The sequence below is a fragment of the Salmo trutta genome, chromosome 4, assembly GCF_901001165.1.
Source record: "Salmo trutta chromosome 4, fSalTru1.1, whole genome shotgun sequence".
NCBI classification, from domain to species: Eukaryota; Metazoa; Chordata; class Actinopteri; order Salmoniformes; family Salmonidae; genus Salmo; species Salmo trutta.
The window spans coordinates 36,179,578-36,203,818 of record NC_042960.1 but is presented as its reverse complement, the minus strand read 5'-3'; the positions used below and the strand labels follow the sequence as shown (position 1 = coordinate 36,203,818).

General features: G+C 39.9%; 1 protein-coding gene across 3 annotated transcripts in view; it reads right to left on the bottom strand.

Annotated features, from left to right (window-relative positions):
- LOC115192302 (trafficking protein particle complex subunit 8) overlaps positions 1-24,241 on the bottom strand; it is a 95,332-nt gene that overhangs the window by 34,464 nt on the left and 36,627 nt on the right. For all 3 annotated transcript variants that reach the window (XM_029750635.1, XM_029750637.1, XM_029750636.1), the window contains 2 exons: positions 17,563-17,668; positions 2,219-2,413 (listed from right to left, as the gene is read on the bottom strand). In XM_029750635.1, the coding sequence (XP_029606495.1) occupies positions 2,219-2,413; positions 17,563-17,668 (301 nt within the window). The remainder of the gene's footprint in view (positions 1-2,218; positions 2,414-17,562; positions 17,669-24,241) is intronic.

The following is a 24,241-nucleotide window of genomic DNA, read 5'->3' as shown; positions in this document are numbered from 1 at the left end:
GACTGACGAGTTTCTGCAGAAGAAAGGTCTTTGTTTCTGGCCATTTTGTTATCGAACCCACAAATGCTAATGCTCCAGTTACTCAACTAGTCAAAATAAGGCCAGTTTTCTTGCTCCTTTAACCTGTTTGGTATAGGGGGCAGTATTGAGAATTTTGGAAAAAATATGTTCCCATTTTTAACTGCCTCCTACACCAACTCAGAAGCTAGAATATGCATATTATTGTTCAGGTTTGGATAGAAAACACTCTGAATTTTCTAAAACTGTTTGAATGGTGTCTGTGAGTATAACAGAACTCCTATGGCAGGCAAAAACCTGACAAGGCTTCAAGCAGGAAGTACCCTGTCTGACAAGGAGTCGTGCGTCTTACCTCTTTTTATTGAAAAGTAAGGATCTTAGCTGTAACGTGACAATTCCCAGGGCTCCAATAGGCTCTCAGAGCCCGCGAAATAACTGAAGGTTTACGAGGGAACCTCAGGTTGAAATATATTATCGCCTTTTGTAAGTGGATGCTCGGAGGACCTTTCAATGATGCGCGTGCATGAGTCGCTTCTGAGGAGAAATTTTATTCGGCTGTTTAGGCTCAATGCATACTCCCGGTCGGAATATTATCACTTCTCTACGACATAAATGGCATAAAAATTTGTTTTAAACAGCGGTTGACATGCTTCGAAGTACGGTAATGGAATATTTAGACATTTTTGACAAGCCAACGCGCCATGCGCGGGACCGTGAAAAAGCATTCTAGAACTCACGAACAAAACGTCGCTGTTGGAACATAACGATGGATTATTTGGGACCAAACCAACATTTGTTATTGAAGTAGAAGTCCTGGCAGTGTATTCTGATGAAGAACAAGCAAGGTAAGAACATTTTTCTTATAGGAAATGTGATTTTGGTGGAGGCTGAACTGGGTGGGTATCTAAATAGCTAGCCCTGTAATGCCGGGCTATGTACTTAGATTATTGCAAAATGTGCTTCATCCGAAAAGCTATTTTAAAATCGGACATATCGAGTGCATAGAGGGGTAATGTATCTATAATTCTTAAAATAATTGTTATGCTTTTTGTGAACGTTTATCGTGAGTAATTTAGCAAACTGTTAGTAAATTCACCGGAAGTTTGCGGTGGTTATGCTTTTTCTGAACGTCACATGCTAATGTAAAAAGCTGGTTTTTGATATAAATATGAACTTGATTGAACAGACATGCATGTATTGTATAACACAATGTCCTAGGTGTGTCATCTGATGAAGATTATAAAAGGTTAGTGCTGCATTTAGCTGTGGTTTGGGTTTATGTGACATGATATGCTAGCTTGAAAAATGGGTGTCAGATTTTTTCTGGCTGGGTACTCTGCTAACATAATCTAATGTTTTGCTTTTGTTGTAAAGCCTTTTTGAAATCGGACAGTGGGGTTAGATTAACGAGATTCTTGTCTTTAAATAGCTGTGAAATAGTCATATGTTTGAGAAATTGAAGTTATAGCATTTCTAACGATTCAAAAATCGCGCCACTGGATTGAAGTGGCTGTTACGTAGGTGGGACGAAATCGTCCCACATACCCCAGAGAGGTTAATCAGAACAACAGTTTTCAGTTGTGCTAACATAATTGCAAAAGGGTTTTCTAACGATCAATTAGCCTTTAAAATGATAAACTTGGATTAGCTAACACAACGTGCCATTGGAACACAGGAGTGATGGTTGCTGATAATGGGCCAGTGTACAGCTATGTAGCTATTCCATTAAAAAAAACTGCCGTTTCCAGCTACAAGTCATTTACAACATTGTCTACATTGTATTTCTGATCAATTTGATGTTAATTTAATGGACAAAAAAAGTGCTTTTCTTTCAAAAACAAGAACATTTCTAAATGACCCCAAACTTTTGAACGATAGTGTACATTTGCAAAAAAGGACAGAAAACTGTTTTTGCTTTGTCATTATGGGGTAGTGTGTGTAGATTGATGAGGGAAAAAATGTGTTAAAAGTCAAGGTGTCTGATTACTTTCCTAAAGGCACTGTATGTGAGGATAGTGAAATCAATACTATTTATAATGTGCGTGTGGTTGTAGGTGAAGGGTTGTCTGAGTGGGCTAACTATCAAGCTAATCAGACGTATAGTTGAATAGAAGAAAGAGAGAGATGAGGGAGTGGGATAAGAAAAAAAAGCCGTGCTAAAAGGAGGAGGGATGAGAGACAGGAGTGCTAGTGTAGTTACCCTCCACAACAGCAAGTGGGAAGCGGAGGTTGTCCGTCTGACTGTTCAGGCAGCACTGGGTGGGTTGAAACGTTGCTGGAACGACCCCACGTTTTGCGGCGGCAACCACCTGCTCCTCGAGGTCCTGCCACATGGCAGCTAGGTCCCGGTCAAACTCCTGGTCCAAGGACACATGGGTGGCTGCCTGCTTCTCACCTGATTAATAAATCAATATCACAATCAATTAGGGATGTAACAATTCACCGATATGCATCAGTTCCAAAAATACCTAATCTTTGTGACAACTGCGTCCTCTTCTTCAGTGTCGAACTAAGCATGTCATTGTGTTGACAGTCATTGATCTACAAGTCATTTTGCATGTAAAAAAAACAACAAAAAAAACAAACAGGCATTATCACTAGCTGATAGAAATTCTTCGATGTTTAAAAAGAATGATTAAATAATTCCACCCTGAAACCTAATTATTAGTGATATGGTTTATTTGTAAGTCGCTCTGGATAAGAGCATCTGCTAAATGACGTAAATGTAAATGTTATGTAGCCTGTATAATGAGTAACTAAAATGTTCAGCATAAATCTAACTAGGTTGGACTGGGGAAGAGAGGAATGTTGGTGTGTGTGTTTAAGTAAACACCAAGAACCGTTAAACTGTGGTTGACCTGCCCTAGCTTGAACTCTGAGGGTTTATGATATGAGAGGGAGTACCCCTCAAGGTTTCCCTAATCTCAGAGGAATGAAACTGTCGGCTGGGTAATGCTCTACAGTGTTGAGAGTTCTGGGGAAGAAGATAACTAACTCTCCTTAATGTTTGTGTGTATGTGTGTGCATAAATAAGAAGCCTGGTATATAATTGATGTCTTTGTATATGAACTGCAGAGCGCCCTCGTGAATAAACATTCTTGACTATTGTAAGCTGGGAATTCTGTCTGTTTTATTTAAACCAGAACTTGATGAACTCTGAGTTGCAGACGGAGTATTTGAATTGAAGTTCAGTTTATGAACATTGAGAACATAATTCTCATAGCAATTGGTCCTTCGAGCCGGATCCAAAAATCTGTCCCTGTCTTCCTAAGGTAACACACCGAAAACCGTGCACGGGCGGGTCATCGACCCGTAAATTAAAGACCTGTCCCCTGAAATTGGGGTTCCATAACAGCCCGGCATATATCTAAGATCGACAGAGACGGTGACGGGATCCAGCCTACAAGACGAAGGTCAGTAAATCTTTATTCACGGATTTGGGGAATTGACGTCTGGGTTACATTCAGAGAAATATTTTTATGATTCTGTGGTTTGGACATTGAGCTCTAGATCTGATTGGGCATTCTAACCTGGTGACCTGTCTTTAGAATTTTGTGTAGAGAACCCTGATATAGGTAGTATTCTATGCAATTGGAAGATAGGAATTGGGTGTAGAAGCCACCTAGGAATTGTTAAGTCCTCAGTGACTTTGTCCAAAACGACATTGGGTATCTGCACTACCAGTGTAAACTAGCTAATATTGAGATCTAAGCGAAAGATTGGTTAAATCTGATCAAGGATATATTAGCAATTGAGTAAGAGAGTAAAAGAACACACCCATAGAAGGTAAAAAGCGCATACACAGATTGTGAGGAGAAGCATAACAACAACAGTAATTGAATAACATGGGTGGCAAATCCTCAAAGGAGGTTCCGGGATTAACCTGAGATGAGCAACATATGGAGTTAAAAGCTAAGAGAAATATCTATTTTGGTCCAAAGTGGAGAAAAGTATGAATTTGATGGAAGTTTGGACGTAGAGAACTTGGGACTAATGATAAGACAGAGACAACGAGAGTAATGAGAAATTCTTGGACATTTAAATTAGGGCCATTTTCTGGGGAATTGTCTCGGTAGTACATGCCTAATTTTACAACTACAGACAATTATAAATAGGTTTATTTGCGAGGGGTCTCGATCATTTCAATAGCATTGGTGGTTCAGTGGTTGAATCCTTGCCTACCATGCGGGAGATCCGGGTTCATTTCCAGCCTATGCATCAATAGACTAAAATCTGGGTTTCTGATTGAAATTCAACTGTTATGTTTTGCCTGGAAAGATATGGTTGTTAGTGTTTGTTTAAGATATAAACTGAACGTTTTAATAGCTTGTTTAGGTTAAATTGACAGACTAATTCATTTGGATATAATACGTTATTTGTGGCTTAACCTCTCTGGCGCATGTGGGACGAATTCGTCCCACCTACGTAACAGCCACTTCAATCCAGTGGCGCGATTTTTGAATCGTTTGAAATACTATTACTTCAATTTCTCAAACATATGACTATTTTACAGCTATTTAAAGATAAGAATCTCGTTAATCTAACCACACTGTCCGATTTCAAAAAGGCTTTACAACGAAAGCAAAACATTAGATTATGTCAGGAGAGTGCCCAGCCAGAAATAATCAGACACCCATTTTTCAAGCTAGCATATCATGTCACATAAACCCAAACCACAGCTAAATGCAGCACTAACCTTTTATGATCTTCATCAGATGACACACCTAGGACATTATGTTATACAATACATGCATGTCTGTTCAATCAAGTTCATATTTATATCAAAAAACAGCTTTTTACATTAGCATGTGACGTTCAGAAAAAGCATACCCCCCGCAAACTTCCGGGGAATTTACTAACAGTTTGCTAAATTACTCACGATAAACGTTCACAAAAAGCAAAACAATTATTTTAAGAATTATAGATACATTACTCCTCTATGCACTCGATATGTCCTATTACTCCTCTATGCACTCGATATGTTTAAAATAGCTTTTCGGATGAAGCACATTTTGCAATATTCTAAGTACATAGCCCGGCATCACGGGCTAGCTATTTAGACACCCGGCAAGATTAGCCTTCACCAAAATCACATTTCCTATAAGAAAAATGTTATTACCTTTCTTGTTCTTCGTCAGAATGCACTCCCAGGACTTCTACTTCAATAACAAATGTAGGTTTGGTCCCAAATAATCCATCGTTATATCCAAACAGCGGCGTTTTGTTCATGCGTTCTAGACACTATCAGAATACTAAATCACGGTCACAAGCATGGCGCATGGCGTGACAAAAATTTTATAAATATTCCATTACCGTACTTCGAAGCATGTCAACCGCTGTTTAAAACCAATTTTTATGCCATTTATCTCGTAGAAAAGCGATAATATTCCGACCGGGAATCTGCAATGAGCCTAAACAGCCGACTGAAATTTCTCCACGGGGGCGAATCGTGCACGCGCCTCATTCAATGGCCCTCTGATCGGCCACTTGGAAAAGGCGATAATCCGTTTCAGCCAGAGGCCGTCTCGTCATCGTTCAGGTTTTTCCCGGATTCTGAGAGCCTATTGGAGCCCTAGGAATTGTCACGTTACAGCTAAGATCCTTACTCTTCAATAAACAGATGCAAGACGCCGACTCCTTGTCAGACAGGCCACTTCCTGCATGAAACCTTGTCAGGTTTTTGCCTGCCATAGGAGTTCTGTTATACTCAGACACCATTCAAACAGTTTTAGAAACTTCAGAGTGTTTTCTATCCAAACCTGAACAATAATATGCATATTCTAGCTTCTGAGTTGGTGTAGGAGGCAGTTAAAAATGGGAACATATTTTTTCCAAAATTCTCAATGCTGCCCCCTAGCCCCAACAGGTTAAATGGTCTGCTGGAATAACGTATTGAGAATAAGAGTCGTATTAAAATAAATGAATCACAGATAATGGCGATAGAGTTGTGCCCACGGAAATGTTTTTTTTTTGGGGGTTTTTTTCCTAAAAGAGTTGAATGAAGTATTTTATAAATTTGGCAATTTACATGGTACTTTCTAAGTCTGGGATATTTCATAAGTGTGAAGCCAAAAGAGAGGAGAAAGTTCTAACATTCGTTTTAATCTTACAATAGAGATAAGGCAGAACGTTGTTTGAGTAGAGGTTATATTTTTACCCACTGGTAAGAAGAGGAGAGTTGGTTGTGCGCGATGGGCTATGTTTGGCTGTTAGGGATTCAGTTTTGTTATAAGTTTTTGATTATTGTTCAAGTAACGATAGTGAATTTAAGCAGGAAGTTAATGTATTCTAACATTATAATCTGTTTCCATTACGTGGTACGATGTCAGGTCAGTAAAGTGGATTGCAGGTTGAGTTAATTTTATTTTACAGGGACAGTGCACATCAATCACAGTTGTGTTTGTCTAATGGCATGGTAGTCCTATCAAGCACTTTGAGAGCCTGTTTGCAGACAGACTGAAGGGGTTTTAATGTTGTAAAGCTAGCTTGGGTCAAATTAGTCAAGTAGCATGTTAAAATAGGGGAGTTTCATAGATTTCAAGTACAGTATTGCATCCAAGGGTAGCGCATGTTCAATTAAGTACACACAACCATTGAGGAAGTTTAAAACTAATGATTGGAGGGAAAACAATGGAATTATAAGTATTATTAGGTTTTGTTTGTAGTCAACGTTTGGGTTTCCTGAATCGGTGTAGTATAACGAAATGCTGACCAAGTGGTTGTGTTTTTTTTTCTGGGAAAAGGAGTGCTTCATTGTCTCTCTGGAATGTTTCCTAGAGCCACGATATCTTAAAGGGGTATACACACATGGGATTTAATTAAAACACGTGAATTCTTTTGATAAAGGAATGTTCTGGGAAGCTGGGATACAACATGTAGGAAATGTTTGACAGTTTCTTTAATTTGTCTAATCAAGTAAGAAACATCTTTGAAGGGATGGTATGACTTTTGACCTTTGTCCGGGCTTTCCTTTGTGGTCTGATCAGCCTCATTGAAAAGCCATTTGGATAATGAATTTAACCTGTTTGGTATAGGGGGCAGTATTGAGAATTTTGGAAAAAATATGTTCCCATTTTTAACTGCCTCCTACACCAACTCAGAAGCTAGAATATGCATATTATTGTTCAGGTTTGGATAGAAAACACTCTGAATTTTCTAAAACTGTTTGAATGGTGTCTGTGAGTATAACAGAACTCCTATGGCAGGCAAAAACCTGACAAGGCTTCAAGCAGGAAGTACCCTGTCTGACAAGGAGTCGTGCGTCTTACCTCTTTTTATTGAAAAGTAAGGATCTTAGCTGTAACGTGACAATTCCCAGGGCTCCAATAGGCTCTCAGAGCCCGCGAAATAACTGAAGGTTTACGAGGGAACCTCAGGTTGAAATATATTATCGCCTTTTGTAAGTGGATGCTCGGAGGACCTTTCAATGATGCGCGTGCATGAGTCGCTTCTGAGGAGAAATTTTATTCGGCTGTTTAGGCTCAATGCATACTCCCGGTCGGAATATTAACACTTCTCTACGACATAAATGGCATAAAAATTGGTTTTAAACAGCGGTTGACATGCTTCGAAGTACGGTAATGGAATATTTAGACATTTTTGACACGCCAATGCGCCATGCGCGACACCGCGAAGAAGCATTCTAGAACTCACGAACAAAACGTCGCTGTTGGAACATAACGATGGATTATTTGGGACCAAACCAACATTTGTTATTGAAGTAGAAGTCCTGGCAGTGTATTCTGATGAAGAACAAGCAAGGTAAGAACATTTTTCTTATAGGAAATGTGATTTTGGTGGAGGCTGAACTGGGTGGGTATCTAAATAGCTAGCCCTGTAATGCCGGGCTATGTACTTAGATTATTGCAAAATGTGCTTCATCCGAAAAGCTATTTTAAAATCGGACATATCGAGTGCATAGAGGGGTAATGTATCTATAATTCTTAAAATAATTGTTATGCTTTTTGTGAACGTTTATCGTGAGTAATTTAGTAAAATCACCGGAAGTGTTCGGTGGGAATGCTAGTTCTGAACGTCACATGCTAATGTAAAAAGCTGGTTTTTGATATAAATATGAACTTGATTGAACAGACATGCATGTATTGTATAACACAATGTCCTAGGTGTGTCATCTGATGAAGATCATCAAAGGTTAGTGCTGCATTTAGATATGGTTTGGGTTTATGTGACATGATATGCTAGCTTGAAAAATGGCTGTGTGATTATTTCTGGCTGGGTACTCTGCTGACATAATCTAATGTTTTGCTTTTGTTGTAAAGCCTTTTTGAAATCGGACAGTGGGGTTAGATTAACGAGATTCTTGTCTTTAAATAGCTGTGAAATAGTCATATGTTTGAGAAATTGAAGTTATAGCATTTGTAACGATTCAAAAATCGCGCCACTGGATTGAAGTGGCTGTTACGTAGGTGGGACGAAATCGTCCCACATAGCCCAGAGAGGTTAAGGTCATTTGTAATACTGATTTTAAAGTAATTTGTGTAATTGATAATTATGATGGAGTTAATAGTTTTGACATTTGTAATTTTGACAAATAAGAAGTAAGATAGTCGGAAGGTTATGGCCTAAGGGTAGACTTAAGTCTCTCTTCCTATGGGTACAATATTTTTTCTTTGTGGAGGGTTTCAGAGTAATGATTGTGATCTGATTAGGTTATTTGAAACTTTGTTTTGTCTTTTTGACCAGTAGTAGTATTAGTTTATACAATACTCTCATGGAGAATTATGGGTTAAAAATGAGGCGAGGTGGGTTTATAAAAAAACAGTCATAAGGTTATTTTGAAACCCCCGCAATTTTGGCTAGAAATGTTTAGTAATCTAGCAAAGTTATATTTTCCCTTAGGTAATCAGCTGTTGTTGTATGCAGTGTAAGAAATTGAACACAACACAGCTGTGAAACTGATATAATAAGTATTATTATATTTTGTTGTTGAACAGGATTATAAAGTAATAAAGAATAACTTTAATAATGGTAGACTTATTTTAAGTATTTAGGACATATTTTAAGCCTGAAGGAGTAAGAACAAATGGGGAAAAGATTTTGGTCGTTCAGCTTCCGGACATCAGACAGTGGAAAGACTGTCTGCTCCATTGGTTATGAAACATGAGATGTCGGGAGGGCAGGAATGCATTCCAGTTCTGTACTCCAGGTTATGTCTAGATAATTTGTTGAATGAGTCTGTTGAATGTGGCTGTCACCCCCACAGAAAGGCCGAGACCATAAAAGAGATTATTCCCACCTTTGAAGACTTGTTAGAGGGGGGTGTAATTAGAGAAAGAGATGCACAGTGCAATTCTACAAGGTTTTGGCAAAGAGAGCAGCCCCAGTTGAGAATTCTGCCACAAGTGGAATGGTAACCACTTCGGGTAAACCTATTACACATGCTCAGTTGATTTTGAATTTATTAGATGCTGTACAGCTGCTAGAAAAGATAGTGAGCCTCACACTTACAAATAGCTAAGGGAACGGATAAAATTAGCAAGGGCAACAGGAAAGCAGATGAAGCGAAAAAGGCCGGTCTTAAACCACAGCCATTTAAACAGCAGTTGTAGTAGTAGATAAACAGCAGTAGATAAAAATGTACTACAGGACGGCCAATCTAGAGCACCAGTTAACCTGGTGCTCTAGATTGATGTGGTATAGTGGGCAGTATTTCCACGGCCGGATGAAAAACGTACCCAAATTAAACAGCCTACTACTCGGGCCCAGAGTCAAATATTTGCATATTATTAGTAGATTTGGATAGAAAACACTCTAAAGTTTCTAAAACTGTTTGAATGATGTCTGTGAGTATAACAGAACTCATATGGCAGGCAAAAACCTGAGAGGTATCCAGCCAGGAAGTGGGCACTCTGAGGGTTGTAGTCATTTCAAATTATGTTCTATTCAAACTACAGTGTCTGATGTCATATTGCACTTCCTAAGGCTTCCACTAGATGTCAACAGTCATGAGAACCTTGTTTGAGGCTTCTACAATGCAATTTGATTGAATAATACCCGGAACAGTAAGTGGTCAGGCTGGGGTCACTTCATTACCTCATGCGCGGTCACGAAGGGTTAGCCATTTTTCTTTTTCTTCTGTAATGAATGTGCTATTGTCCGGCTTTAATATTATCGCAATTCTGCTTTAAAAACACCCTAAAGATAGAAACATGTCAAACCATGTTCACAATCTACAAACGCTGAGGGAACTTATTAACTTTTCGTCGACGGTGGATAGACGCGCATGCTTCATGCATTTTGGAATGGTGATCTGGACACGCCAATAAAACAGATTTATTTCGAAATAAGTGGACTTTATCGAACAAATGAACATTTCTTGGGGAAGTGGGAGTCCTTCCGAGTGCATTCAGCCGAAGATCAGCAAAGGTAAGAAAATATTTTAAACATATTTCCGAGTTTTGTGGATGCCGTCCAGCCACGGCATCCACAAAACTCGGAAATATGTTTAAAATATTTTCTTACCTTTGCTGATCTACACCCCTAACTGTATAGCTTGGATTGATGATGTGGCTCAGTACTCAGAATATTGAACAATGTGCTTTCTCCGTAAAGTTATTTTGAAATCTGACAAAGCGGTTGCGTAAAGGAGTAGTTTATCTATAATTCTTTAATTAATTATTATATATTTTGTCAATGTTTATGATGAGTATTTCTGTAAACTGATGTGAATACATTTTCTGAACGTCACGCGCCAATGTATAATGTTTTTTTTGGATACAAATATGAACCTGAGAACAAAAAATGCATGTATTGTCTAACAATGTCCTAGGAGTGTCATCTGATGAAGATCGTCAAAGGTTAGTGCATAATTTTAGCTGGTTTTCTGCTTTTGGATGGCTACCCTTGCTTGGAAAATGGCTGTGTTGTTTTTTTGCTGGGGTGGTAGCCTTATTATGTTCTAACATAATCTAATGTTTTGCTTTCCCCATAAAGCCTTTTTGAAATCGGACAATGTGGTGTGATTAAGGAGAACTTTATCTTTCAAATGGTGTAAAATAGTTGTATGTTTGAGAAATTTGAATTATTCGATTTTTGAGGTTTTGTATTTCGTGCCCTGCTATCCCATTGGCTGTTGGCTAGGGGTTCCGCTGGCGGAGCGGGGTTCCGCTAGCGGAATGCCTAGAAGCAAGAGGATAAGGAAATCTCAAAACAGGAAAAGTTAGGAGCTGTCTATACTGAGGGGATTTGGTATAAGGATAACTTACCCATATTATCTAAATCTCTGTTTAGGTATGCAGCAATTGTTGATACATGGGCAGAGCCATGTATCAACAGGGGGGATAATGAAAATAATAAGAAAACACTTCGTAGCATACGGAATTACAAATTACTTTACAAAAATTGTTCCAGATGTGTTATTTGTGCATAGAATAATCATCAAGGTAGAGTAAGAGCACCACTGGGAGAATACGCCCAGGTAGAATATCCTTTCCAACAACTAGAAATGGATTTTATAGAACTCACTAAAAGTGAAGGAAAGAAGTGGTGTCTGACTATTATAGATAAGAATAGTAAATGGGTAGAAGCGTTCCCAACCTACTTGGCGGACACGATTAGGGTAGATAAAACATTAGGTCAAGATATTATCCCTAGAGTTGGTTTACTAGGATCTCTCTAAATGATGGATGACATTTTAGCTAATCAGGTAGACCTTATAGAATGCCAGAGTTAGAGAGACCAGAACAGGTAGACATAGAAGTAGCAGAGCACACGAGAAGACTGTTTGTTAACTAAACCCGTATGTCCAAGATTTTGTGTCCAACAGGTGAATTACAGGAGAAGGTGATTCACTCAATCAAACCAGGAGACTGGGTCTGGGTCCAATCACTAAAGAAAAAGGACTGGAAGCAGCCACGGTGGGAAGGGCCATACCAAGTGCTTCTGGTGACAGCCTTCATCATAAGAATAGCTGAAAGAGCTACCTGGGTTCATATCACACATTGCAGGAGGGTGAGACACACTGACACTGTCGAACAATCACAGAGTAAGGAGAAGAACCGAATACCAATAAGGTTCGGGGGTTACCTCTCTAACGAAGATTCCCTAACCCGCCCGATCCTCACTGTGTACGTTCATAGTAGTGAAAGAATGGGTTGGCCTCTAGCCAATGATATGTTCTCCAGGAAGGGGTGGGGCTTTACAAGGGTACTGGTCAGTCTGAGCCATATTCCTAATACACAATGAATCACTCGAGAAGCCAGAAGGTGGTAACTTGACCCATAGGGTAGAAGATGATGGTTTTGTATTACTAAAGTACAAGAAGTCACTCAATTTGGATAAAAAGGAAGTGAGAGTAGAGTTAAACTGTTAGGGACAGACGTTCCGCTAGCTAAATACAAATACCTAAAAAATGCTATTACTTCAATTTTTCAAACATATGACTATTTTACACCATTTTAACCTGTTGGGGCTAGGGGGCAGTATTTTCATGGCTGGATAAAAAAACGTACCCGATTTAATCTGGTTACTAATCCTACCCAGTAACTAGAATATGCATATACTTATTATATATGGATAGAAAACACCCTAAAGTTTCTAAAACTGTTTGAATGGTGTCTGTGAGTATAACAGAACTCATTTGGCAGGCAAAACCCTGAGACAGATTCTGACAGGAAGTGGATACCTGATGTGTTGAATTGCCTTTAAGCCTATGCCATTGAAACACACAGGGGCTGATGAATGTTTTGGCACTTCCTATTGCTTCCACTAGATGTCACCAGCCTTTACAAAGTGTTTTGAGTCTTCTACTGTGAGATCTGACCGAACAAGAGCCTTGGAACGGTGATGGCCCATTAGACACCTGGCGTGCGAGTTCATGTTGGGTACTCTCATTCCAATACGGTTTAAAAGAGAACGCAATCGTCCGCCTTGAATTTTATTCATGTTCTGGTTAAAAAAGACACTAATGATTTATGCTATACAACGTTTGACATGTTTGAACGAATGTAAATATATTTTTTTCCCTCGTTCATGAAGTGAAGTCCGGCTGGCTTAGATCATGTGCTAACAACACGGAGCTTTTTGGACATAAATTATGAGCTTTTTTGAACAAAACTACATTCGTTATGGACCTGGGATTCCTGGAAGTGACATCTGATGAACAGAATCAAAGGTAATGGATTATTTACATAGTATTTTTGATTTTAGATCTCTCCAACATGGCGGTTAGTCTGTATCGCAAAGCGTATTTTTCTGGGCGCAGTGCTCAGATTATTGCAAAGTGTGATTTCCCAATAAGGTTATTTTTAAATCTGGCAAGTCGATTGCGTTCAAGAGATGTAAATCTATAATTCTTTGAATGACAATATAATATTATATATACCAATGTTTTCTAATATTAATTATTTAATTTGTTGTGCTGACTTGACTGCCGGTTATTGGAGGGAAACAAGTTCCTGAACATCAACGCCATAGTAAAACGCTGTTTTTGGATATAAATATGAACTTGATAGAACTAAAAATGCATGCATTGTCTAACATAATGTCCTAGGAGTGTCATCTGATGGAGATTGTAAAAGGTTAGTGCATAATTTTAGCTGATTTTATGGTTTTGGTGACGCCTGTCTTTGAATTGACAATACATTACACACAGCTATTGTCAATGTACTCTCCTAAAATAATCTAACTTTATGCTTTCGCCGTAAAACCTTTTTGAAATCGGACAACGTGGTTAGATTAAGGAGATGTTTATCTTTCAAAGGGTGTAAGATAGTTGTATGTTTGAAAAATTTGAATTTTGACATTTATTTGGTTTCAAATTTGCCGCTCTTGAAATGCACCTGCTGTTGATAGGGTTCGCCACGGGTGGCACGCTAGCGTCCCAAATAGCCCCAAGAGGTTAAAGACAGAACTCTCCTTTATCTAACCACATTGTCCGATTTCAAAAAGGCTTTACAACGAAAGCAAAACATTAGATTATGTCAGGAGAGTACCCAGCCAGAAATAATCACACACCCATTTTTCAAACTAGCATATATGTCACAAAAACCAAAACCACAGCTACATGCAGCACTAACCTTTGATGATCTTCATCAGATGACACCCCTAGGACATTATGTTATATAATACATGCATGTTTTGTTCAATCAAGTTCATATTTATATCAAAAAACAGCTTTTTACATTAGCATGTTTTGTTCAGAACTAGCATACCCACCGAAAACTTCCGGTGAATTTACTAAATAACTCACGATAAACGTTCACAAAAAACAAATTATTTTAAGAATTATAGATACAGAACTCCTTTATGCAATCGCGGTGCCCCATTTTAAAATAGCTTTTCGGTGAAAGCACATTTTGCAATATTCTGAGTAGATAGCCCGGCCATCATGGCTAGCTATTTTGACACCCACCAAACTCAGATTTACTATAAGAAAAATTGGATTACCTTTGCTGTTCTTCGTCAGAATGCACTCTACTTCAACAACCAATGTTGTTTTGGTTCCAAATAATCCATAGTTATATCCAAATAGCTCCGTTTTGTTTGTGTGTTCAAGACACTATCCGAGGGGTGACGCGCCGGCGCGTATCGTGACAAAATCTCAAAATATTCCATTACCGTATTTCGAAGCATGTCAAACGCTGTTTAAAATCAATTTTTATGCGATTTTTCTCGTAAAATAGCGATAATATTCCAACCGGGAGACGTATCCGTTCAAACACTGAAATAAGAAAATGTAGTCTTCACATGCACGCGCGCACCAGTGTCATTGTTCTCAGAAGTACCACTCACCAAAACCCCCAGAGACTGCAGAGTTATCATTCAACGTTCTGGCGCCTTCTGAGAGCCAATGAAAGCCTTAGAAAATGTCATGTTACAGCAGAGATCCTGTATTTTCGATAAAGACGCTATAGAAGGCCAAAAAATGGTCAGACAGGTCACTTCCCATATAGAATCTTCTCAGGTTTTGGCCTGCCATATGAGTTCTGTTATACTCACAGACACCATTCAAACAGTTTTAGAAACTTTAGGGTGTTTTCTATCCAAATCTACTAATTATATGCATATTCTAGTTTCTGGGCAGGAGTAATAACCAGATTAAATCGGGTACATTTTTTATCCGGCCGTGAAAATACTGCCCCCTATCCCAAACAGGTTAAGGATGTGTCAGTTGAGTTCTATGTAGACCAAATAGGGTCCCTAACCTAATGGCAATCTAGATTCTGACTTCATGGGGAAGGTATCTATGTAGATCCCCGTGTAACTCATGGAAGCAAGTCATAGCGCACACAGAGAGAGAGAGGGCTATATAAATCCACACACCCAGTATGGAAGCAGATGGAGTATAGTGAAGGTGAGGGTGTTTTTTGACTGTAATCCGGAGCAAGGAAAGTACTGCTTAAAAGTACGAATTACCATTAACAGCGTAAAGCAAGAGGATTTTGGGTTATGGTATGTGGGATTTGACCAGACTTTGGGTGACACTAAGGTACCATTCAGAGTAGCAGAGGTAGGGATAAGAGATGGTTCTACGACTAGCCAGGATACAAGCAATACCCCTGATAAAATGGACGTCCCCCGTGGAGTCATTCAGAGTCAAGGACCGGTAAGGATAGATCAAACTAAAGATCTTAATGAAGTTATAGAGGTAGAAACAGGGTTCGTGGATACTAATTTATGGATGGAGTGGATCCAATATACAGCAAGGTCTATGGCTATTGAAGAATGTTATGCCTGTGGAACAGCCAAACCCCGATTAACCTGTTAGGGCTAGGGGGCAGTATTTACACGGCCGGGAAAAAAAAGTACCCGATTTAATCTGGTTACTACTCCTGCCCAGTAACTAGAATATGCATATAATTATTGGCTTTGGATAGAAAACACCCTAAAGTTTCTAAAACTGTTTGAATGGTGTCTGTGAGTATAACAGAACTCATATGGCAGGCAAAAACCTGAGAAGATTTCATGCAGGAAGTGGCCTGTCTGACAAGGAGTCGTTCTTCTTGTCTCTGTTTATTGAAGAGTGAGGATCTTAGCTGTAACGTGACATTTCCTACGGCTCCCATAGGCTCTCAGAGCCCGGGAAAAAGCTGAACGATATCAAGGCAGCCTCTGGCTGAAACACATTATCGCCTTTGCCAAGTGGCCGATCAGAGGACAAAGGAATTAGGCGCGTGCCCGAGTCGACCCTGTGCTGTATTTTCTTTCGGCTGTTTACCTAATTGCAGATTCCCAGTCGGAATATTATCGCTTTTTTACGAGAAAAATTGCATAAAAATGTATTTTAAACAGCGGTTGACATGCTTGGAAGTACGGTAATGAAATATTTAGAAATCTTTTGTCACGAAATGCGCCGTGCGCATGACCCTTATTTACCATTGGGATAGTGTCTTGAACGCACGAACAAAACGCCGCTGTTGGAACATAACTATGGATTATTTTGGACCAAACCAACATTTGTTATTGAAGTAGAAGTCCTGGGAGTGCATTCTGACGAAGAACAGGAAAGGTAATCAAACTTTTCTAATAGTAAATCGGAGTTTGGTGAAGGCTAAACTTGCTGGGTGTCTAAATAGCTAGCCCTGTGATGCCGGGCTATCTACTTAGCTTTTCGGTGAAAGCACATTTTGCAATATTCTATTTTAAAATCGGACATATCGAGTGCATAGAGGAGTTCTGTATCTATAATTCTTAAAACAATTGTTATGCTTTTTGTGAACGTTTATCGTGAGTAATTTAGTAAATTCGCCGGAAGTTTGCGGGGGGTATGCTAGTTCTGAACGTCACATGCTAATGTAAAAAGCTGGTTTTTGATATAAATATGAACTTGATTGAACAAAACATGCATGTATTGTATAACATAATTTCCTAGGTGTGTCATCTGATGAAGATCATCAAAGGTTAGTGCTGCATTTAGCTGTCTTCTGGGTTTTTGTGACATTATATGCTAGCTTGAAAAATGGGTGTCTGATTATTTCTGGCTGGGTACTCTGCTGACATAATCTAATGTTTTGCTTTCGTTGTAAAGCCTTTTTGAAATCGGACAGTGTGGTTAGATTAACGAGAGTATTGTCTTTAAATAGCTGTAAAATAGTCATATGTTTGAGAAATTGAAGTAATAGCATTTCTAAGGTATTTGAAAATCGCGCCACAGAATTCAACTGGCTGTTACGTAGGTGGGACGATTTGGTGCCACCTGCCCTTGAGAGGTTAACAACTACCCCGTTCCCACTTGATGGAACTAATTCACTTAGAGGGGTTGCGTGTATGGAAAAGCTTTTCATGAAAGCCCAGGCAGCCACACTTTGGCAATGTCTGAAATGGCACCCTATTCCCTACTTGGTCAAAAGATGTGCACTGTATAGGGTGCCATTTGGGACTCAGTCTGACTCCTCTGATCTTCATTCAAAGTTTGACTCTTTAATGACAAAGATAGTCGCTCAGCAGCAGTGCGCAAACACTAGACGTACGTCTCGTTTCAGTCTCAAAATGCAAATGTATGTTCACACTGCACTGTCTCACAGCTATTTTTGCAGCTTGACATGTATGATTGGTGAGCAGTGTGTGTGTGTGTCTCAGTCTTACCCTCTGCCAGGCGGCGTTCATGGCCGAAGTAGACCCTGGTGGCAGAGCTGTTGATGCAGGGTAGGGGCAGCTGGGGTAGCGCCACCTCACATGCCCCCGTAACATTCTGGAGGAAAAGGTAGAGAGCAAGGAGACACTTAACACACACAAGGCTGTGACAGTCTTGGAATGAGGTTACAGAACTTGGCCAGGCCAACGTACACAGGGGGTAGGGAACAACGACTCAAAAGAAACATGGCTTTTCTCCACAACTACACTATTATGTGTAGCATTTAATTATAATTATTCAAGACATTATTACTTCTAAATATTAGTCTAGTTTACAAATTAAGAAATGACAGAGAGAGAGAGAGGATTGTCACATTTTTGTATTGACAACACAGGCTATCAGACAAAAGAAATGTGCAATTTCACTACTGCAATGCACTTAGTGTACACACACACACACACACACACAGTACCAGAGTTCTGTAGTGTGTACAGTAGGGCCAGGACGACAACAGTATTGCGGCAAGGAAACAAAATACGAAGTGGATGTGACTTCTTTAGAAAAACAGCCCTAATATTAGGGGTGAAAGTAAGGCGGTACAGTCATGGCCAAACGTTTTGAGAATGACACAGATTATTTTTCAAAGTCTGCTGCCTCAGTTTGTATGATGGCAATTTGCATATACTCCAGAATGTTATGAAGAGTGATCAGATGAATTGCAATTAATTGCGAAGTTTTTCTTTGCCATGCAAATGAACGGAATCCCGAAAAAACATTTCCACTGCATTTCAGCCCTGCCACAAAAAGACCAGCTGACATGTCAGTGATTATCTCGTTAACACAGGTGTGAGTGTTGACGAGGACAAGGCTGGAGATCACTCTGTCATGCTGATTGAGTTCGAATAACAGACTGGAAGCTTTAAAAGGAGGGTGGTGCTTGGAATCATTGTTCTTCCTCTGTCAATCATGGTTACCTGCAAGGAAACACATGCCGTCATCATTGCTTTGCACAAAAAGGGCTTCACAGGCAAGGATATTGCTGCCAGTAAGTTTGCACCTAAATCAACCATTTAACGGATCATCAAGAACGTCAAGGAGAGCGGTTCAATTGTTGTGAAGAAGGCTTCAGACCGACCAAGAAAGTCCAGCAAGCGCCAGGACCGTCTCCTAAAGTTGATTCAGCTGCGGGATCGGGGCACCACCAGTACAGAGCTTGCTCAGGAATGGCAGCAGGCAGGTGAGAGTGCATCTGCACGCACAGTGAGGCGAAGACTTTTGGAGGACGGCCTGGTGTCAAGAAGGGCAGCAAAGCCACTTCTCTCCAGGAAAAATAATCAGGGACAAACTGATATTCTGCAAAAGGTACAGGGATTGGACTGCTGAGGACTGGGGTAAAGTTATTTTCTCTGATGAATCCCTTCCCAATTTTTTGGGGCATCCGGAAAAAAGCTTGTCCGGAGAAGACAAGGTGAGCACTACCATCAGTCCTGTGTCATGCCAACAGTAAAGCATCCTGAGACCATTCATGTGTGGGGTTGCTTCTCAGCCAAGACTGTGGGCTCACTCACAATTTTGCCTAAGAACACAGCCATGAATAAAGAATGGTACCAACACATCCTCCGAGAGCAACTTCTCCCAACCATCCAGGAACAATTTGGTGACAAACAATGCCTTTTCCAGCATGATGGAGCACCTTGCCATAAGGCAAAAGTGATAACTAAGTGGCTTTGGTAACAAAACATCAATATTTTGGCTCCATGGTCAGGAAACTCCCCAGACCTTAATCCCATTGAGAACTTGTGGTCAATCCTCAAGAGGCAGGTGGACAATCAAAAACCCACAAATTCTGACAAACTCCAAGCATTGATTATGCAAGAATGGGCTGCCATCAGTCAGGATGTGGCCCAGAAGTAAATTGAAAGCATGCCAGGGCGGATTGCAGAGGTCTTGAAAAAGAAGGGTCAACAATGCAAATATTGACTCTTTATATCAACTTCATGTAGTTGTCAATAAAAGCCTTTGACACTTATGAAATGCTTGTAATTATACTTCAGTATTCCATAGTAACATCTGACAAAAATATCTAAAGACAGAGGCAGCAGACTTTGCGAAATGTATATTTGTGTCATTATCAAAACTTTTGGCCACGACTGTACAATCCGGTAATATTGGGGGTATGCCGTACCGGTAAAACATGAGCCCATCACAATAATTAAAGCAAAATGTCAAGTAAAATCTAGGCTATTACACCACTTTTATTCACTTCTACATTTCAGATGCATGAAACATTTGCGAATGGAGTAGAAAAAAAAGTTTGTGAAGCCTACTCTCCAAAATGCAATTCGACAAGAACACTGAAATTTGGCCAAAACCGAGACACGTGTAGACAGCAGTGGCTGCATAAATTCTGGCCTAATGACATTTGCCAAATGTCGTGACAGTTTTTGGTGTTTTATGTAACAGATATCTCTTTCCATTCACCACTGTTTGGAGGCTGGAAATATGTTGCAAATGAATGAACGTCTGCGGGTAGCCTAGTAAAGAAAAACCTTGAAGTGATTGTTTGACAACGCAATGAAAACATGACTGGTTGGGTTTATGCCACAATAAAAGGTAATGCATTCAAAAAGTTAAATGACAAATCTTTACGACTAGGCCCACAGAGAACCTAATGAATTAATAGGGATTGTATACTGTATCTAATTCTATGATTAGGCCCATACATTTTTTGGGTGCACGCACATATAGGAGGTCCTGTACCAGGAAGAAAATGTATTCTATGTTCACCCCTGCCTAATGTAGAAAACAAACATGTTTTTGTCATCCAGAGTCATATCCGTATGTATTTATTGTCCAAGCTATAGCACACTATTCTACATACTGCAGGTTTTTAAAAGGACCAAAATACAAGGAAATAAGTGTTTTTTTAAGATACATGTTCCATCTTTCATTTTAAATAACCTCTTATCAAAATAACTGCCTCATGTCTTCCTGGGTAATGGAATCCTGAGGGACAGCAGGCTAGCCAATGATTCGCTCCCACTGGCTGGAGCGAACCCAGGAGTGAGTCAACATGCCACCACTCTAGTCTAGTCGGGAGGGCCAGGGGACAGAGTAATGTCACGATACCAGAATTTAGACTTTGATACAGATACAGGGTTAGCACCACGATGCTCGATACCAAAGCAATACCACAGCAACAAAAGAAAGGACTGTAGAAGAGCTGTGAGAAGGTCAGTTGTTATAAATAAATTATATGGGTTCCCAAAAGAACTGATCTTTATTAAATCTAATTTCATACGACGTATAAATAACTTTCGGAAAGTTCAGATTCTAGGCTAGCCATTTAAAAAAAAAAGAATAATAATATTGTCCACAGATCTAAGTAGGGTTGGACGGGATCCACATGTTTTATACCGTGGTACAGGCCATTACCAAAATCTGCACACAAGGGGCATTATTTCAACCAAAAAAAACAAGGATCTTGATCAAGGAGGGGATTGAATGTCTCTTCTGTAACCAAGCACTTGATCTTGACATCCAGGCACTTAGCTTGAAAGTTAACAAAACAAATGCATAGATGGATATATTTTATTTCACACATCTTATACACTGAACAAAAAATATAAACGCAACATGTAAAGTTTTGGTTCCATGTTTCATGAGCTGATATAAAAGATGCCAGAAAAGTTTCATATGCACAAAAAAGCTTATTTCTCTCAAATTCTGTGCAGAAATTTGTTTACATCCCTGTAAATGAGCATTTCATCACCTTTCCCAAGATAATCCACCCACCTGACAGGTGTGGCATATCAAGAAGCTGATTAAACAGCATGATCAACAGGTTCTCCTTGTGCTGGGGACAATAAAAGGCCACTAAAATGTGCAGTTTTGACTTAACAAAATGACAGATGTCTCAAGATTTGAGGAGCACGCAATTGGCATGCTGACTGCTGGAATGCCCACCAGAGCGGTTGCCAGAGAATTTAATGTTATTTTCTCTACCATAAGCTGCCTCCAACGTCGTTTTAGAGAATTTGGCAGTACATCCAACCGGCCTCACAACCGCAGACCACATGGGACAGAGTGCCCCATGATGGCGGTGTGGTTATGGCAAGGGCAGGCATAAGCTACGAACAATGAACACGATTGCATTTTATCAAACGCAATTTGAATGCACAATGACGAGATCCTGAGGCCCATTTTTTGTTAAGGTGTCTGTGACCAGATGCATATCTGCATTCCCAGTCATGTGAAATCCATAGATTCAGCCTAACAAATGTATTTCCTCATATGAACTGTAACTCAGTCAAATCAATGAAACTGTTGCATGTCACCTTTATATTTTTTGTTCAGTATAATTATAAGCAGTGGCGTAGCTCGCACCCCCGCGGGGGACTTACGTTATTGAAAATCATAGTCGGTATTTTGAAATATACATATACCGGGGTATCACCCAAGCCTCGACCTAAGTGAATTTGAACAACCCTTTAACTGGAACAGAATATGGAAAAATGTGACCTTGGCATAACAACTTAAACATTTTATGTTTGTTCACAGACTATTTAACACCAAGGAAACGTTTAACAATGAAATTGGCCCCAACTCCCAACTGTTCACTGGGTACCCTAAAATCAGGCAGACACATTCCTTTGTAATTATGCCCTGCAGTTAAATGCTTCTGGGACAAAGTTACAAAATTCATTTCGAATGAAGTGCATGAATGTAAATATTAAGTCTGCTATGTTGCTAAATGATAGCATTGCTATCTGCATTGTTGGTTAGGGGATCGTACGTAAGCATTTCACTGTAAGGAATACCTGTTGTATTTGACGCATGTGACTAATACAATTTGATTTGAGCTCCTTGAATCTCTGACTGCTGGCAGGCAGCACTGTTGCAAAAAAGATGTTGGCTCTTAGATGGCAATCAACTCACACTTCCCAACTCGCCAGTGGTTACAGTTACTATTAGAAGTTATCACATTCAAATTATCAACAGTAAGAATGAATGGTGCTAGTCAACTACTGTATACTTGGCTCTGTAAAGAATAATCTCAGCTAAAGTCCAACACAAACAAATAAACAATCTATGAAGTCCAACAGATAGACACACACACAGATACATACAGAGCACTCTGGACTTTTTCCTAATTTTATTACGTTACAGCCTTATACTAAAAAAAAAATGATTCATTTTAATGTGAAAAGTCTTATTCTAGTTAAGCAAGACCACACCTTTAGTATGAATGGTGCCATTTTGTTTTATATTGCCATTTTTAAACCCTTACTTGTAATTAAAGGTGCACTGTGTAATAGGTCAATGCAAATAGCCCTTAAATGTATATTTCACCCACAGTTTTTAAACCTGTGTTTTTAATATATCCTCTCTGCTTCACCAAAACGTACATAATTAGTTTTTAGATGGCCTCATCTACACACAATACGATAATGACAAAGCAAAACAGGGAATAAAAAAAATAAACAGAAACACCTAATTTACATAAGTATTCCAACGCTTCGCTATGAGACTTGAAATTGAGCTCAGGTCCATCCTGTTTCCATTGATCATCCTTGAGATGTTTCTACAACTTCATTGGAGTCCACCTGTGGTAAATTCAATTGATTGGACATGATTTGGAAAGGCACACACCTGTTAATATAAGGTCCCACAGTTGACAGGGCATGTCAGAGCAAAAGCCAAGCCATGAGGTCAAAGGAATTGTCAGAAGAGCTCCGAGACAGGACTGTGTCGAGGCACAGATCTGGGGAAGGGTACCAAAACATTTCCGCAGCATTGAAGGTCCCCAAAAACACAGTGGCCTCCATCATTCTTAAATGGAAGAAGTTTGGAACTACCAAGACTCTTCCTAGAGCTGGCCGCCCAGCCAAACTGAGCAATCGGGGGAAAAGAGCCTGGGTCAGGGAGGTGACCAAGAACCCGATGGTCACTCTGACAGAGCTCCAGAGTTCCTCTGTGGATATGGGAGAACCTTACAGAAGGACAACCATCTCTGCAGCACTCCACCAATCAGGCCTTTATGGTAGAGTGGACAGACTGAAGCCACTCAGTAAAAGGCACATGACAGCCCACGTGGAGTTTGCCAAAAGGCTCCTAAAGGACTGACCATGAGAAACAAGATTCCCTGGTCTGATGAAACCAAGATTGAACTAGTTGGCCTGAATGCCAAGCGTCACGTCTGGAGGAAACATGGCGCCATCCCTACGGTGAAGCATGGTGGTGGCAGCATCATCATGCTGTGGGGATGTTTCTCAGTGGCAGGAACTGGGAGACTAATAAGGATTGAGGGAAAGATTAACGGAGCAAAGTACAGAGAGATCCTTGATAAAAATCCTCTCCAGAGCGCTCAGGACCTCAGACTGGGGGTGAAGGTTCACCTTCCAAAAGGACAATGAACCTAAGCACACAGCCAAGACAAAGCAGGAGTGGCTTCAGGACAAGTCTCTGAATGTCCTAGAGTGGCCCAGTCAGAGCCGAGACTTGAACCCGATCGAACATCTCTGGAGACCTGTGCAGCGACACTCCCCATCCAACCTGACAGAGCTTGAGAGGATGTGCAGAGACTGGAAGAAACTCCCCAAATATAGGTGTGCCAAGCTTGTAGCGTCATACCCAAGAAGACTCAAGGCTATAATCGCTGCCAAAGGTCCTTCAACAAAGTACTGAGTA